Source organism: Crassostrea angulata, chromosome 6 (genome assembly GCF_025612915.1).
Source record: "Crassostrea angulata isolate pt1a10 chromosome 6, ASM2561291v2, whole genome shotgun sequence".
In the NCBI taxonomy this organism is placed as follows: Eukaryota; Metazoa; Mollusca; class Bivalvia; order Ostreida; family Ostreidae; genus Magallana; species Magallana angulata.
This window is the reverse complement of record NC_069116.1, coordinates 32,221,166-32,236,011: the sequence shown is the minus strand read 5'-3', so window position 1 is coordinate 32,236,011 and position 14,846 is coordinate 32,221,166. Positions and strand designations below refer to the sequence as shown.

The 14,846-nt window shown below is 31.7% G+C and overlaps 1 protein-coding gene across 1 annotated transcript; it reads left to right on the top strand.

Annotated features, from left to right (window-relative positions):
* Positions 1-3,140: 3,140 nt before the first annotated feature.
* Positions 3,141-13,947, top strand: LOC128187680 (uncharacterized). Its single transcript, XM_052858100.1, has 9 exons — positions 3,141-3,718; positions 3,973-4,521; positions 4,986-5,252; positions 5,935-7,578; positions 11,511-11,666; positions 12,160-12,506; positions 12,812-12,902; positions 13,489-13,571; positions 13,824-13,947. The coding sequence occupies exons 1-9, from the start codon at positions 3,670-3,672 to the stop codon at positions 13,866-13,868; spliced, it is 3,231 nt and encodes a 1,076-aa protein (XP_052714060.1). The 5' UTR covers positions 3,141-3,669; the 3' UTR covers positions 13,869-13,947.
* Positions 13,948-14,846: the final 899 nt, after the last annotated feature.

Genomic DNA, 14,846 nt, shown 5'->3' with positions numbered 1-14,846 from the left:
CTCGCTCTTTATCTTATTGTTGATATGACATTATCAAAAGAATCTGGCATAATAAAATTCATGTTTATAATCCACCAAGTCAGTATCATAAATCAGTGTACATTAATATTCATTTAACTATTAAACAAAGCTGATGACAGAACAGAGCATGATTTAACTATGAAGGTAGCAAGGTATACTTACTTAAACTATATGTGATGGTATTTAAAGGGTGATAATATTGTACTGATACATCTCTCTCTCTCTCTCTCTCTCTCTCTCTCTCTCTCTCTCTCTCTCTCTCTCTCAAGTTTCTATGTAAAAGTAAATAAAGATTGCGTTCCAAATAAATGGCTTATTTGAACAAATAGCACATATGTTTTATGAAATACGAAGTTTCTATGTAAAAGTAAATAAAGATTTCGTTCCAAATAAATGGCTTATTTGAACAAATAGCACATATGTTTCATGAAATACGAAATTTGTCCGAACAAATTTTTAATGCTCTCCGTTACATGAATAATGCCTTTCTTCAACGCTGTTACAGTGTATATAACAAATGCTTTGCCATCCCTTGAAGGTAACTGATTGCATACTTCTGACTCGCTGCGTAAACTATGAATATATTACCTTGCAACACTGTTATGTTTGCTACATTTAAAGCAAATACTAGCATTTTATGAAAAGTTAACGATATTTAAATGTTATTTTTGTACCTTTTGCTCTTTTAACTGATACCGCTTAATGTTGTATCAATAGTATTCAATACAGTATATGTAAAAACCTTCACAAACTTTCTTTTTGGAATGTTAAAAGCAGAAGACATAGAAAAAAATAAATATCACACATGTACATGTATCATTCTAAAATTTTCCAAACACGTTTTTTAAACACTGAACGTACAGCGAAATTTGGGTCAACAAGAAAATATATCGGTTTTTTTTTGTCTTTCTTTTCAATGTAAATACGACTTTTAGATAATTTGGCCTTTTTATAGACAGCAGGCACGTTTATTATAAAAATTTATCGAATTTATAATTAAATCTTAAGACATGCGTTCTTCAAATTATTAAAAAATGAAAATTTGAAATTCGGTTACATTTAAAAACAAAACATAACCAGCAATCAATCAATGTTTTGAATCGAAAAAAAAATCTGTACTTTAAACTTTATTTTTCAAAATGTTTTGGCACCGCATCAATTGTCAAAAGGATCACGACATCTTTGTCTTCATTACGACATTAACAAGACGTTTACCTTGTAACAGATTTTCGTTAAACAATGCAAAAATATACTGACTTAATTTTTTCCAACTTTTTCTTTGATTAAATGCCTCGCTTGTCATTGGCTATCATGTCAATGCTCAGAGTGCTTTCTGTATCAATCAAAAATATTTTCTTATAGGCAAATAATAAAAACATTTATGCATAAATCTTTTTTAATTTGTCGGAAGTTCAAGTAAAATAAATTTTCTTTTTAGAATTATTCGGATGTTGGCATTGTTAAAATCGTTAATTAACAGATACCTAGGATGTGGTTAAAACAAAGCGAATTGATTTAATTAAGATTGATGTATACTAATGCAAAATTGGATATATGACGTATTTCAAAGACTTTTGTTGGAACCGCTTTATATAATTTATATTTATTTTTGAAATTTTATTGTTTGTGAAAGGGTTGTTGTCATTCAGACACATTAAAAGATCTACTTCCTGGATATGTTATTCGGGTTTTGCTAGTTTGTTTATATCATGATTGGGGGTTTTTTTTGGCAACAAATAGTAATTTTCCGAAATTCATTTACCAACTGCATACGCCCCCATTACATTTATTTTGACGTTTTACAATTAAACACTTAAAAAAAGTTTTTTGTCGTGTTTCCATTGTTTGGTTTCACACGATACATTGCAGTTGTCTCTCTTTGTTGAAGACCATAAATTTCATCCATTATGCTGTTTTGTTCGAGGTTAAAATCAAAAATGCATCCAAAAAATCTTGGATATAACGTGTTGTAAGTTTTGGATTTAAGTTGGCATCCTATGCCTTTTTTGGTCATGTTACATATCAATAGAGGGAGAATTCTGTTTTTGTTTTATTCCCTTACAAGCCTACATATAAGAATTCCCTTCACTTGATATTAGCTGTCGATCACTTTAATTAGGAAAAATACAAGTAAGTACTTTGTGTGTTTTATGAGTATCCATTGTTTTGCTTCCTTTTTGCGTATCACTGGTTTGTGTTTCCCATATTCGTGACATCTTGAAAATGAAAATGTGCGGTTAAAGCGTTAAGTTTGATGTTAATTCAAACACGGAAAAAGAATGTAATCAACCAACAACTACAAAATATAGCGTGTTTCAGACCAATCAATATAAACTCTTTTATATGATTTCAAGGTCAGGAGTAGACGACCTTTCAAAGAATATTTGATAGAAAAAAAATCTAAAATAAATTAATGCCAGTTTCTTCTTTAAACAAAGATAACCATTTCAAGAATTGTAAAGCAATTAAGTCAAATTTTGCTATGTATTATTACATAACTTCGTTTTAGGTCACCCCTGTTACCTAGGTGACCTATGGCTATCACCGGTCGACCGTTGGTATTTCCTCGTAAACTGTTAATCATTTTTAGCTTATCGTCTGAAACGAAAATGTTCATCTTGACCATGTAGTTCGTTGAAGAATGGGTTGATTCCTTGATGAATTTGATTTAGGTTAGAAAAATGTAAAATTGATGCAATTTTAATAATCTATCAGACAAACTAAGTACATAGATATGATGAGCAATGATATCGATGTTACTGAGTATTTAATAATTTGTTTGACTGAAACAGGAGATAATCTTTATCAGCTTGATAAAACATTGTTACTTATATCACGTTGATAAACATATGATTCTAGAGAAAAATTAATTAATATATTCGAGGAAAATGAACATCTTCGTGAAATTTAATAGTTTTATAATAATAGAATTATTATTATTAGGATACTTAAGCCCATTTATTGGTTGATGAAAGAATATCATTGTTATTTTCTTTAAAATGTTTCCATAATAAATGTCAGTTCTGACAAAATCCTGAAGTCTACCAAGATTACATGTAAATCCACAAAATAATGTAAGCAGCTCATCTTACCATATCATTAGTGTTTATCTACAATCAAAATAATATCACAGAACTTAACAGAGACTGGATTCAGCTATGCTGAAGGCGTTAGTTTTTCTTCGTAATAATTCATTCCCCCACCTTTGCCTCTCTTCACATAAGAATTGTAACAATGAGTTTTTAATTGGTGGTTTCTTGGGGATCATAAAACTTATTTTGGCTGTCACCGAAAGAGAGAGTTAATAAATCAAGGCTGATATAGACTTGGAGGTATTCAAATAACCCTCCGCATAATAAAACAGTTACCACAGGTCTGGATTGTGTTTGACAGTGTGCATGCAAATAAGGGCTGGAGTTACCAGTGTCGTTATTTAGAGTTAGAACGTATTGTGATAGCGTTTGTCAAGCTGTGCAGATCTCACAGCTGGGTTGGACTTCTTATTTGTTTTGTACATGCACAGCAAGTCAATGAATTATAACTGTGATATTTTGTTAAACTTGAAAATGGTTGTAGAAAAGCTCCATGAAGATGATGTCGATGCAGATATGCAACTGTGATATGAGATGATAAATCCAAAAATAAAACATGAAGTTTATACCTATTTATTGGTTTTCATTGGCTTCAATGTGTTTAGGTGAGTGAGCAATTTCTATCTTATCAACAGTTTTATGAAATAAAAGCTGATTGTTAGAAAAAATATTGAAAAGTTATTTCACTGAATCTTTGCATCTTCTGTATTTTTAAATCAATTCAGTGAACGGCTTTAATATTTTACTGAATCTTTATGTATTTATTAATCGATTCAGTGAACAGGTTTAGATTAAGTCTTTTACTGAATCTTTTTCTCGTCATCAAAATTATTATGTGTAATCTTTCCATTGTTTGTAGGTTGTAGTGAAGTTGCTGATGTGATGTTTGTTATAGACGGTTCAGAGAACGTATCCACAGTCGACTTTCTCCATGAAGTCACTTTCGTGGCATCGATACCTACACAGTACAATGTATCGCCAAACCACGTAAGGTTTGGAGTCATTCTATATGGATCCCAAGTGACCAGCAAAATAAGCATAGTCCCAAATATAGAAAACAATCAATTTGTGAATGAAGTTACTCAATTAAAGCAAGGAGGAGGACAACCATTGCTTTTCCGTGCTTTAACTGAAGTTCGAAAAGAGTTTTCGAAAAACTTTCGTGATGGAAGTAAACAGATAGCAATTGTGATAATAAGTGACAAATTGCATAATAGACACGCTGTGATGCGAGAAGTGGGGTACTTAAGAAAAGCGGGAGTAACAGTTCTCCCTGTCGGAGTGGGGCAAGGGGTCCAGGAAAGTGATCTCAGAGACCTACGAACGTTTGCAAATCCAATTCATAGAATAAACAATTTCAGTGACCTTTACCGATTGTCCAAAGATATTTACAATTCCGTTTGTCGGGGTAAGTGAACAAAGACTTTGAACATCGTAATTCATGGTCTATCATATATTTTCATTTATTATTTTTTAATCAGAAATAGATTAATCATCAGATTATGTATAATGTTTCTTATATATGAAAAAAGTTTACCCACAGAGTTCATTTGTCTTTAACACAAACATAACGTTGGTAATTAAATTAAAAATGTCAATTAGCGTCTAACATGCAGGGTAAATAATTGAATTTAATGGCCGACAAATGACTTCAACGCATTTTCCTGGTTGAATTACCTGCGTAAATTTAATCTTACAAGAATTGAATACATATTTAAATTAACAAACTCTGAACTCCAGTCACGTTGAGTAGAAAACTGTGAAAAAGTTAAACATATGTGTGTGTTCTAAACATGCTTTGTTATGTGTAGACATCATTTGTATTGTAATCATGAATATCGTATTTAGAGCATTCTTTTTATATCTTTTCAGGGTCACAAATCTATGAAACAACCTCTTTGCCACAACCTGAATCGCAAACAAGGTTGCAGAATTCTATTGTCACTGTACATTCCTACAAAGATGGAAAACAACGGTTCTTTATTAAAAAAGATGGGTCTTCTCAAACAAATGAGAAGGGGTTGCAGATTGAAGTTCCGTTATTGAGAGAAATGGTCGAAAAACAGCCGGCCATGAGGCCTTACTTCATCAGTTACTCATTGCTGGATATGAAAGATTCTAAAGACAAAACCCAATATGGTAATTACATGCTTACAGCGCTTACAATCTTCCTCGAATTGCATGAATGTATGTATTTGCTACTAAATGTTAATTCCTGAGGACCTATTTTGCGGTTAAAAGACAGGCGTGTGATCAAATTTCTTCAACTAGTTAACATGAAAAAGTCTAGATTTAAAAAATTGTTTTAGTATTCAACCTGAAAATGCAAATAAGATTATTGATTTGTTGAAATCTTCCCGGTTCTTGAATAACATGGAAGTTGGATACTGGTATATCAATTTAACATGACATTTTACAAGCTATCAGAATAAATATTATTAGAACTTTGACCTACGTGGTTTTGAAAATAAGCGAACCTGAATAAGCAATATGCAATTATCAGAAATCATCTTCACAATTAATGAATAAAGCGTGATTTTTTTAGCTGTAACTTAAACCACAACGGTTGTGATTTGCTTTACCTTCAAGTTTATTTAGTATTATCGTTTACTCAGAAAGAACCATTTGAAAGTGGTGATTGTTTTACTTTGATTGTTTATTATATCATTTATCCACATTTACAAATTGGAAATTACAAGTATAAACAAGAAAACACCTTTCAACCTTGGAATATAATAGAAACTGGATTTACATGTCAGCATAAATCTAGTTTGCTCTTTTGCTTTTAACAATTTTAAAATCTGTTCTTGTTGCATTTCAGATTTTGTCTCATCAACTCCAAATACAAATAAAAAAGTATCGGGAATCATAATCAACAATGAAATATGGGTGCAAACATCAACACCTATGATTAAAACGTTTCCTAAGGAAAAACCATGGACATCAAAGACAGACAAGCCCCTGGATGACAAAACATCGTTGCATTGGATGGCAAAAGGCGTAAAAGATTTCAAAGACTTTTTAAAGAAATTAGGAGGAGGCAGCCGTAAAAATCCAGATCAATCATCCAGAAAATACTCCAAATCAAACACTTTATTAACAAGTAACAAACGTATAGATTTAAGAATGAAAAAGACAGAGAAAAAGGAACCATATAATAAGATAAAGCAACAGTATGCAGTTAGGCGAAGACAAAGCCATATGATCACACATAAAGAAAGTAGCAACGATGATTCCTATAGACAGACTCAAAACAAAACTGCTTCAAGAAACATTGCGAGGTCTAATACACGAGTTGTAAAAGAAAGAACATCTCCGCATTCAAAAACATATAAACAACAAAAGAAAGAGGCGACCACGATCAGTTACACTACTCCTTCTTTTGTACAACAGGACAGCAATGTCATATATACCACAGAAACCCCCAGTAAGAATCGAAATGAGAGAAAATCTCTTCCAACTCAAAACAATCATTCATTAGAAAGCAAATTGCCAAAAAATGTATTGACCCAAAAAAATCCAGTTTACAGAAATAGTATTTTACCTGAAAAGGACGAAACTACCACTGCCAGGACAGACTATAAATTATTAGACCACAGTAAACACAATCCAAATGCTGATCGTTCAGTATTTACCGACAACCTTTCATCCGGTCGACGACCTGTTTTTACCTTAAGTGGAACCATGGACAGTAATGTTTTCTCTATTGGGAATATTCTTCAATCGTCTTCCATGAAATATGACATTAAAGGTGGTCGTTTGTCACAAAACGGGCTCAGTCCAAGTAAAATTGTTCATGAGAAACCTCAAATAACCAGTAATCTATACAGTCCATCAAATGAGTTCTATATCGAAAATGGTGTGAATTCCATTTCGTATAAAGAACATTTTCAAAGACTTATGAATCCTAATTCAAGGCCCTTAGAAACTACAAAATCGCCTTATTCTTTTGATGGTTCTAAACTGTTTTCTGCGGGGTCTCTTTATGCTCCGTACAGGAATGATCACCAGACTACAGACATGATGACTCCCACGACTCCAGTCACAACGTCTAGCAGACGGCACAAACAGCCATTTTATTTGACCGAACAAAAATACGACCAACTCATTCCGTCCATCACAGAATCATCCACGCAACCAGCCATGTTTGATTCTGAACAACTTACCACGAGAAACTCACAAACTTTTCCGCCAAACTTTTTGGCGCTGTTGGGAATTTCGTTGGATAATGATGCAGCACCACGAGCTAGAAATATAAAGAATTCACCGTTGGCTCCAGCATTGCCCCAAAACAATGCTGAAGGGTACTACCACCCGGAGACAAACGTACATTTCTATCGCCCGGCAGCTTCTCTGCCGTCGTATCGGCCATCTCCATGGGATGAGGAGTCCGAAAATTACTCGCAAAACCTTCCTCTGCCTCCATATCGCCAAAATCAAAGACATGTGGAATTTAATTTTAGGGGTAATTTTTAATTGCCTCTACCTTTATTTTTCGTATTATAAAACTACAACCTACTTTCACGATAAGTAAAAAAAATAACTAATTTTTTTTTACTTTATCGACATGTTATAGAAAGATATCGGTCACTCGCTTTAAAATTGGTATCTTTTGTTGTTGTTTTTTTGTTGTTGAAAATGTTATTTTGAATTGTCATGTTATATACTTATTGAACTTATTTATTTGAACTTGATATATTATGGAAAATATATCAAGGATAAGAAAATAAAAGAAAACTTATGCTAGTTCTCCTCCGAGTTGATTCAACCCACTGGATTGGAATGTTTTTCAAGTATTTTTTTTTCCTTGAATATTTAACATACAGACAAGAAGACTAATACAACCAATACTTGATTGCCCTTTTCATTAGGTGCATGTGGAGTTACGCTTTTCCGCATGAAAAGAATTTAAGCAAAATTTGCATTGCGAATACGAAAAAAAAAAATAATTTGGTTAAAAAATACTAAAATATATTTATCTTCAATGCAGTCATTTTTATAATATGAATCATTGCTCACTTTAAAACAAACGTATAATGCTTACGACAATTACTAGAATTATAAATCATTAAAATTGCACTTATAAACAAGATATATAATTCAAACCTTTTAGTAGCCCTTTATTGAATTAGCTCTTCAGTTCAGGTAAACCAATCTCTCTTGCGTAATAGGATAAAATGGGGCTAATGTATAGAATTCGTCTATTTTTGAAAGTTTTGGAATATTTTGTCTCTCGAAAATACGTTAGTCATACGTTGTATGAATAAGTAACCCCAAGGTCTTGTGTATGGCTTATACTATATTTAGATCTTGGCTTAAGAGTTTTGATTTCATCGTTTCAATAGTAAACCTTATAACACGAGGTCACAAAAGAAACGTTTGGGATTCGTTTAATCACTTGTATTTTTTAACCAAAAAAGGAACTATGATTTACGGATAATTTACCAATATTTCCTCATAACCTTTTGACATAGGTCTCAAATAAGTCGAATCTTAAAAGACATATTTTTTATGATGTTTACAAAATTAAAAAACCATGAAAAAATCAGCAATATTGGGAACATTCATTGCAATTTATGAGGACAAAATACTTGTCATTCGATCTACGATTTCCACGGAGCTACAAAGATATACAATCTAAAAAAATGTTTTTGTTTTTAATAGATAGACAAAACATTTGAAACTCCAATTTACGAAGGACGTATAGTCCTATATCTAAAAATATGTTTTATCTCGTAATTACGATTTAATTATGTCGTAATTAGGAGATAAAAATATTTTTTTATTCGCAGTTTATACCATATTGTGAAAAATATCATAAAAAGCCGATACAGGCTGTGAAAATGCTCAATGGTGCAAAATTTAAGTCAACAATTATTTGCAAGTCTGTGTTTAGCTGTAATAAATTTTGTGGGTGTGGTGCACGTGGTATTTGTATTTTGAATATCAAACTGTCCGAAAGAGAGTAGAATATCTGTAAATATTTGGTCCAAATATAAGTAACGTCAACCGACGTTCAGGGTTACCCTTACTGTAAACTAAGAGATACATGGTTAGAAAATGAAAACTTTGAAGAACTAACTTATAATTCTAAAACAAATGTGTGCAAATAAGATGTTTAGTGGTTCAGTGTCATTTTAATTTGTAAGGAGAAATGTACAAGAGACTAAGCGTGACATAAAGATGGGGTATATTTATAAACTGTGCGTGATTAATCTTGACGTCATGTTTTGAACGTTACCGTGCGCCGTGGTGACAAAACATGTTTTTAAAAAGGGGTAACAAAAATACCGTTTCATCAAATGGACTAAAACAAATTAATCTGTTAAGTATGGCTTTCATGAAAAATATATGATAGACAGCCACATTGTCTTCGTATTTTTATTGACCCTCGTATATATGCAAGTTTCCAATTGAAAGCCGCATGTTATGTTTAAAACTAGTTGAAAAACTATTACTGAATGCGTTGATGATGGCTTTAAAGGCAAAGCTCTTGCAAAAGTTGGCCTAAATTGTCTATTCTGGTATTTGTTTATATATTTGTAAAGTTTTATGATAAAAGTCTATCAACTTGCTGATTTTGATTTCTAAAACAAATGTACAAATAGTTTACCCACAAAGTCATATAGTTTCTTGTATATTTACTTATAAGATATGCTGCAAAAACGAAGTTTTTGTTGATTTAATGAATACGCTATTATTTATTCTTTTAAAAATTAACTATGGCGTGCTTTGCGAGCTTAAAAGGTGACTCATGGGATACCTAAAGATTATTGTCCTTACATACCCAACCCACAGCAATATGTAATTGTAATTTATATATTTGAAATAACAAATCAACCGACAATGTATAGGTTTGAATTAAGGTGGAATAACGCATCGTCATAAAATGGCTGACCTCTGATCGAAGCGACATTTTGTTTTATTGAAAGGATTTTATCGATAGCAAAATATAACTTACCTCATGGCCAGTTGGATAAAGTGTTGGGCTTGTGATCAGTACATACCGAGTTCGAATCGCGCAGGGGCTTTTGTTGTTACTTACTGAATTGATTTTTTAAAATATTCATTTTTTATCCCCATTTTCGCTTACTGGACATATGTATAGTCTATTTATCATTATATCTTTCATAATCAAATAATTTACAGTTAATTTAAGTGACTTTTTCCAGGTGTGTTATTCCACCTTAATGCTAGCATCAAAGTACATTGGATACTGGCATCTCCTGCTAATTTAGCGCTGGGAGCTTTAATAAAAAAAAAACGAACTGAGTTATTGCGAGTTCATAGTATAAGTAGAGCCGTTCTACTTCTTAATAATAAATGATATCAAAAATAAAAGCTGCACTTCTAAAACTATCGAAATAGCAAATGCAAATGAAATGATTTAGTAATTTAAAAGTAATAAAATGTAAATAAGTCATACGTTGCTACTACTGTTTAATCTAATATACTCGTATAGCCTTCTGTAAAATGCATGCTCTCTCTCTCTCTCTCTCTCTCTCTCTCTCTCTCTCTCTCAGATTTTTACCAACCAATATAAGAATATACCAAACTTTGATTTACAAATATAATTCAAGATTTTAGTTACAGAATTAAGTTTATAAGAGGATATTATACATCACTCCTCAAAAGTTAAAAATTGGGTCGTCCTTATGCGTTACACAAAATTAATGCAATTAATTCAAATAATATGAATGTGAGTTTCTTTAAATTGGTTCATGCCAACTATGGCATTAAAGATTAATAACTAATAACAGATGTGCCTTTATTATGTTCAAGTTCGTACAGAGACGTCAATTTTAATTATCTAACAAGTTAAAACTAACCACATATACTAATATCAATCAAAGTCACCAGGATCGTCATTTGTTCCCCTAAATACTTATTTCACAAAGAAATCTTGAACCTGAAAAACCAAGTTGGCTGATAGATTGTTCGGAGAAATTTGGGCGTAAAATGGTTTTCCTATTTGAAAGACGCAAGAAAATTTAATCATTAATATACAATAACAACTTTATAACTGAAAGCGAGTGACCGAAAATTAAAATAGAATAGAAGTAGGATAAATTTATTTTATCATTATTATTTTGTACCAAGATGTTATATTTCCTGATATGTTTTAAAATGTGTTTGACCTTTAAACTGCTGAGAAAACTTTATCATCTTTGCTTTCAATGCTTTGCAAAAGTATGCGCATGAGAAGATTAAGAAGAGAAGAATAATGATTTCTTTCTTTTATACTTCTAAATCAAAGAAATAATGTTCTTGCAATATATTCTATTGTTTTTTAGTAAAACAAATATTTTTTTCATATATGCATGTAAAAAAATATGATAATTCCTATTGCACAAGTAATCATTTCTAGTATTAACACATCTTTTCTGCAAATTCTAGATCAAAACTGTACAAAAGAAATATATCCAGGCGATTCCAGGTTTTACGTTGAGAGTCTAATGTCCCGAATAGAAATTCGACCTTGTCCACCTGGAACCATTTTTGTTTCAGAAACATGCGGCTGTACCAAATCGTTTCCAGTTTTAGAACAATTCGGTAATTATAAATGTTCATTTGTAATATTATGAACATACTTAATTATTATGTGGAAAAAGCTTAAATACTTTACTTACAAAAATAACCATTTCTATATATACATAGATTTTCACAAGCTTGGTGATTCATTATGAGATTAACCCTAAAGAGTGCTTAAAAACATTTGTCTTTGAAATGAAATGTATTCTATTCTGTTGGTCTCTTTATTAGTAATGCAAAATGTGACATTCCATAATTTAAGCATAAAAAGTATAATTCATTTGTATATAAAGCTGTTCACAACAAAATTATAAACGTTGTTGGGCATACTATTAGATAGTTTTGTTCTATTTTTACGTAGACAATAATTGCATGATAATCAACAGCTATCATCTTTGTAATTATGTCAAGACAGATTGCTAAAGTTCAGAATTCATACTAAATCACTCTAATTATCCGTTTTGGCGATTGCTGCAATCAACAAAGAGTTCATTGTATGTTTTTTCACCTTCAGATTGCACCCCAGAGCTACATCTAACGTTTGACTCCGACTTCAGCGATATGTCTGGCAAAAGTACAGTCGCCGTCAACCGAGTCTCGCTTCGAAATAACAGCGCCATATTTAATGGCGACGGCGAACTGCGTGTGTGGCGGTTCAGTGGGGGTTATATCGGGAACCAACTGATGCTGAAGATGAGATTCAAACCCACGCACTTTTATCAGCAAAAGCAACTTCTTGTAGGCAACTGCAAGAAAAATACCACCATGTCATACGGAGCAATGATTGACACCAAATCTCGCGAGGTTGTCATGTCAATTACAACCAGTAACGGTACTGCAGACATCAAAATACATTTCAAGGTGTGTCATTATATATACCATTAATATTTTATATTCAATTGAAGATTTGACAGGCATTGAAAAGACATATATCAAACCCTAATTAATGCTCTTAGGATTTCAGTGATCCTTCTACTCCATTATTCAACACCTCCAGATTTTCTTATCCATCAAACTCTTTTTCTATAAAAAGACAAGATACCGGATTTTGCATTTTGTTCTGCTTTATTTATGAACGCAAAATATGTGGTTAAAGTGAACCAATTCAGGTTCGTTCGCTGTGAGGTATATACACTGCATCTATTAATCTTTTTTTGTATTTGCAGATGTTTCATTGGAACGATATGGTTATGATTTACGATGGAAGTGAATTTAAAGCCATTTTGAACGGACAAAAGAAAGTTGTTCCTCTTATCGGTAATTCATCTTTAATAAACAAACCAAGAACAAATATCTCAAAACTAGAGTTGCATCCATCCCTCCCAAAAATTATTTGAGATAAAAAAAGTAAATCGCTTATTCAATATTTTTCAAACTTCGAAAATAGTTTATTGTCGACCCAGTAACCTGGCGACCTACTTTTTAACTAGTAGAATGTGTCAATTGATATGGTCACATACTAAAAAAAATACTTCACAACTTTTAGTCCCATATTTGGATACAACCTTTCGTATCCTTGCGTATACTTAAAGATGCATAAAATATGCGTCTGATTCATCCATTATACCAGAGTCATACCTTTTCGGTGACATGACCAGCAAGATTTCGAATTTTTTTTTTGGTATACCACGACGTTGATGTTAATAATCTTGAGGTTTTGACAATCAGCAAGTTCGTTGTGACACTTCGTATAGAAATCTAATTTGCAAAAATAGAGCAAACAAAGAAGTAAAAAATATAGACAAAAATGTGCCTATTCAGCTGGGTTTCTTTCCAAAAGTTATTTCTGTTATTTAAATTTTTAAAAAGGATATAACCGAATAGTTTACTCTCTTTAATACAGGAAATGTAGAAGAGCGACTTAGTCCTTTGTGTATAGGTCGATGTGACAGGGCAGACTACGGATTCCAAGGATCAATCGATAATGTATGTCTGTGAAATTACTGTTTCTTTTGTTTTGTTTTGTTTTGGTTTTTTTTAACTTTTGTACTCATATTGATTAGTTTATCTTTTATTTAGGGGGGAGAAGGAGATATGTAAAATGTGAATGATTTTTTCATTATAAAAAAATATATATAAATATATATATCTCTCTATATACTATGAGAGAGAGAGAGAGAGAGATCTTTTTATTTCAGTTCGTTTTTATAATGTTTTATATTCTTTTTAATATTTCAGATGGAGCTTCTATTTTGTGTGCCAAAAGTATGGGGGAGTCTCTGAGATATTGTTCAAGTGTATTTGATTATTTCATTTTACATAAACGAAACTGCGAAGAAGAAATATGTAATTTTGATTAAACTGCTTTGAAATAATAATAATAATGTGTCATTGTTATGAACAGATAATGCATTTGTAAATATCAATTTCCTATCCTAATTATTTTAAGCACCATATCATTTAAAAATTGTACCTTTAAAGAACTCAATAAGATTGACGTGCTTTGAAAAATCTGAATGATTAAAGGATAATCGATTCCAATGCATAACATTATTTCCGATAAAATCTTCAGAAAAAAAACCCCAACCGAATTTAAAAGCTAAAATGTTTTTCCATAAATCAACTTTCTTTGGAATTACCAAACTCCTTTAATAGATATGATTGTAGGGTTGCAAGGCTGAAGCGACAAATGTTTTTGTTATACATGTATTTTTGTTTCATGAGGAAACCGATCAGTCATTGTACCGCACTGTCAAAGGATGTGACGTCACATATTGAAATCCGCCAAAAAAGTAATGAATATCAATTAGTGAAAGATATATGAACATTACATGTATATAGATCGAGCATATCAAAAATCGATTGAATGATAATTATGCTGGAAACATTTTACGTGCAAAAATTTTTCTTCGTTTCAAAGATGTGACATGAAGGCATATTAATTGCGAGTTCCAAGAACCTAATATAAGTATGTTAACCGAAATGACAAAGTGAATTTCAATTGTGTAGAAAATAGAACCGTCATTTAGTTTAAAAAAAAATTAAAGACGGGTATAGAAATTGCGAAAGTTGGTTTTTTTTTATTTGTATATATTTGATAATTAAATTAATACATTTTTGAGACTGTTTTTTTACGATAACTTGAAAATAACAAAACTGTTCGTGACAGTCTAATTAAAATTCTAATTACATAGTACGATGCAATTGTATTGTGTATCGAAGAGCAGCGGTATTACCAGGCTATTTTCAATAAGACTGAAG